Source organism: Miscanthus floridulus, chromosome 16 (genome assembly GCF_019320115.1).
Source record: "Miscanthus floridulus cultivar M001 chromosome 16, ASM1932011v1, whole genome shotgun sequence".
NCBI classification, from domain to species: domain Eukaryota; kingdom Viridiplantae; phylum Streptophyta; class Magnoliopsida; order Poales; family Poaceae; genus Miscanthus; species Miscanthus floridulus.
The window spans coordinates 83,819,940-83,823,605 of record NC_089595.1 but is presented as its reverse complement, the minus strand read 5'-3'; the positions used below and the strand labels follow the sequence as shown (position 1 = coordinate 83,823,605).

At 55.3% G+C, this 3,666-nt stretch overlaps 1 protein-coding gene across 1 annotated transcript; it reads right to left on the bottom strand.

Moving 5' to 3' along the window:
* Window positions 1-244: 244 nt before the first annotated feature.
* Window positions 245-1,993, bottom strand: LOC136514347 (carboxylesterase 15-like). Its single transcript, XM_066508325.1, has one exon. The coding sequence runs from the start codon at window positions 1,406-1,408 to the stop codon at window positions 395-397; it is 1,014 nt and encodes a 337-aa protein (XP_066364422.1). The 5' UTR covers window positions 1,409-1,993; the 3' UTR covers window positions 245-394.
* Window positions 1,994-3,666: the final 1,673 nt, after the last annotated feature.

Sequence of the window (3,666 nt, the reverse complement as noted above, 5' to 3'; positions counted from 1 at the left end):
TGAATTCTTCTAGTTCTAACAACACCAACATTTACGCAAACATACTGTATGATTACCCATTGATTATTGAGTCTCAACTATGCAATACATATCAACAATTGAATGAAATTAGGGAATGCATCACTACAAACAACGATAGACAAACATGCTACAGCGTGTGGGTGCCATCCAGCAATGGTGCAAAGGACTGTATGTAGACCTCATTATTGAAGTTGATATATCATTTACACCGGCACGAATTAATAATTTAATATAGCGAATCAAAGCAGCTACACGAACGTATGGGTGTAGCACTCGCACGTAGACTGACATCACTGGTGTAGTAGTGCTGAAAACGAACATCATGTATGATATGATCAGTATCGGTACGTGCGGTATAGTATGTTCTTGCACTTCAGTGGCGTGAGATGAAGCTCTTGATGGCGTCGATGAGCTCTCGGGCTCGTTCCCCAGTGGTGGGGTCCATGTCAACGGCGTACTTGTTAAGGTAGGAGTGGCTCATGCCGTGGTTGATCAGCACCTCCACCTCCTTGCCGGCGGCGCGCAGCGCGTTGCAGTACTCGAGGTTAGTGTCGCGGATGAGGTCGTTCTCGGCCACGGACACAAGCAGCCGCGGCAGCGGCACGGACTCCAGCGGCGGCGCCAGTGGACCCATTGGGCAGGTGAAGGGGTGGTCCTTGGTCGCGCCCTCCGGCAGCGCGAGGGCGAGGAACTTGTCCAGCATGTCCAGCGTGAAGAACACCGAGTCCGCCTTCGTCTCCGGCTCCGACAGGCTCCGCGCGGCGCGCACGAACCCCGGGTGGATCGGGATGCCGCCGGCGACGCGGAGGGGAGCCCAACTGCCTGCGTCGGATTCCTGGCCCACGCGCACGGCGACGAGGTGGATGAGGTTGCCGCCCGAGCTGTCCCCGATGACGAACACCCGGGACACGTCGGCCGCCTCGCGGAGGAGCGTGGCCGCCGGGTCGTAGAGGGCGCTGACGTCCTCGGACAGCGCGATGGAGCGGAGCCTGCGGAGCACGGTGATGCCGGTGTTGATGTGCGCGGGCAGGCGGCGCTCGGGCGCGAGCGGGAGCTCGACGGCGACCACCACTGTGGGGACGGCGCACGCGAGGCGCGCGTAGAAGTGGTGGTACATGAGACAGGACGGGTGGGTGATGCAAAAGCCGCCGCCGTGGAGGTGCAGGATGACGGGCAGGCGCGCGCCGGCCTCCGCCTTCGCCTCGGGGAGGTACAAGCGTAGGTTGGGCTCCCCGGGCAGGCCGTGGAGCGTGTGCCCGTCTCGCGGCACCACGTAAGGTGGCACCCGCTCCATCAGCGGGAGGGCCTCTGGCGGGCCGGTCCATGTGCGGTCCACGCTGCCGTCGTCCAGCACGCGCCAGTTGCACCTGCGGCTGCTGCTGGGCATTGACAGCTGGGGCCATCGCTGTTGCTGGGGTATGTTGGAATAAGTGATATCATGGCCATGGCTGTATGGGCCAACGCCCTAACTTCTCCTATGGCGAGTGCAAGGGGAGTACGTGACTTCCCCGTATGTGCCGTAATCCGTAATCGGGGGCACCCTAGCGTTACAAGGTCGTGGCCCTTCGTCACGAAGCGCTAATAAGAGACGGCTCCCACTCCAGGGAACCAACGTTCCGTGTGGACTACACCATTTCCCATCTCTTAAGACCCGATAATCAAGAGCGTTGAAGTGACGGGAAGGCCACCGCCGTTCAACGTCATTCCTCTTCCGAGGAGAAACATCGGCATCTCCTTCACCGCCTTCCTCATCAACGTCCCGGTCCAGAGGCCTCAACGATCTCTACCGATGGCAGACTTTCATGAAGATTTCAGTTAGTCATTAATCCACTGATGTCTTTACGTCAACTAGATTAGAGATCCTGTGGATTAAACTCCTGTTTTTCTAACATTTGGCATCTAAGAGCCTGCTAATCTAGTTAGTGAATTCCTGAGATGTGGATTATGCCTCGGCTAATGTTAATTTGGGGTCAAATTAATTAATTACTGCCCTAATTACTTACTGTTATGCCTAATTAGCCGTGTTGATCATGATTAGACCCTCAATTAATCATGCCCTAAGTGAATGTGCTTATGTATGTGTACCTGTTCTTTGGATCAGATTATCTTTGTGTATGTTTAGGGCCTATATCTAGATCATGGTCATATTAAATCACGGTTTTAGTCCTAGTGTATGGAATCAGTGAGCATAACGTCAACTGCTCCTTAATTATTCACAGAGTATGCACAATCGTGCCTCGGGTTATGCCAACCGTGGCAAAATTCACGCTCATTTGGGGGCTAATATTCGGATCAGCATGTAGAAAGAGGGGAATCATGCAAACTCAGTCAAAATCCCCAAAATTCCGAAACCCTAGATCATGTTTTTCCCCAATTCTCAAATCCTAAATCCCGAAATCAAGCTCTTAGGGCAACTTCAACCTATTCCTCAAATTTTGGCCCCCTATTTCCTAAAATGAGAGTCCTTTATCCATATTCAAGCTCCTACTTTTCAGCACATTCCAACCAATCCTCTAAAACTTTCCTACTTTACACTATATTGTCATGCGTCCTACTTATTAGACCCACATATCAGCCTTTAAAACTTTCCTACTTTACACAACATTATCATACGTCCCACTTATTAGGCCCACTTGTCAACCTTCTAACAAGAGATGAATGAGGGGAGAGGACGAGAGACTCCTGGAGGTTTAGGAGAGAGGAATGAGAGTGCCTCATCTGTCAGGGGGCCGGATGAAGCTTCGGGAGCTATGTTTTAAGTCCTGTGCTCTAAAAGAAGAATAGGAGAGGTTGGCTGGACTTGCCCTTACCCGCCAGTCGTCGCCGTTGCCATCAGAATTAGGCACGTGGTGCCATAAGCTTGGCACTACCGCACGCATGCCGTGAGAAAGGCGGCCACGCAGCTGTGCGACTTCGCCGCGGTGCTGGCCCATACCTTGGCCAGCCCGTGGGCACCAGTGCGCGACGCTGCTGCCACGGCTTAAGGCGCGGCTGCGCCACCGCAGCACTCCGCGTGCGCATGTGAGCGCTGCTGCCTGCCGCCGCACGCGTGCATCAGAGCGCGCTGCTGCCGCCGCGCGTGCATTCTGGCGAGCCGCCGCCGTAGCCGCGCATCAGGCAGTCGTTGCCGCCGCCGCGATGACGACCCGCGCGTGCGCCGTCTTCACGGGCGCAGACGAGAGGCCGCTCGGCGGAGGTGCGCGCTGGCCAGGCAGCGCGCACGCTCCGACGAGGGGGGCCGCGCCGCCGCCGCAGTTTCCTCCCGCATCGCCGGCGCCGTCGCCCTAACTACCCTGGCGGCCGCCGTGCGTGAATATCGGAAGGAGAGAAGCAGAATGGGCTAGGTTCCCTGTGTTTCCGTTTTTTGTTCCGCGTCCATGAATCCGCAGCCTTCCGATCACCATGGACGGTGGAGATCACGTGAGGATAACTGGGCTGGCTAGGGGTGCGAGCGATGATGGGCTCACTCGCGGCACACGCTCAGATTGCCGTACTTAAGCCCGTGTGGAGCTTTTAGTTTTAGGCTCAGGCTAAAGGTTGGGCTCTGATCCGTATAAATGGCATGAGCGGGTCAAATGGGTTAAGTCAATTTTGGTCTGCTCTCTGACAGAAAATAATGTCCCTACTTTGTTTATCTTCATATAA

What these genes read in the sequence shown, in the direction of transcription:
- LOC136514347 (XM_066508325.1), bottom strand. Translation starts at nt 1,408, where the DNA reads ATGCCCAGCAGCAGCCGCAGGTGCAACTGGCGCGTGCTGGACGACGGC.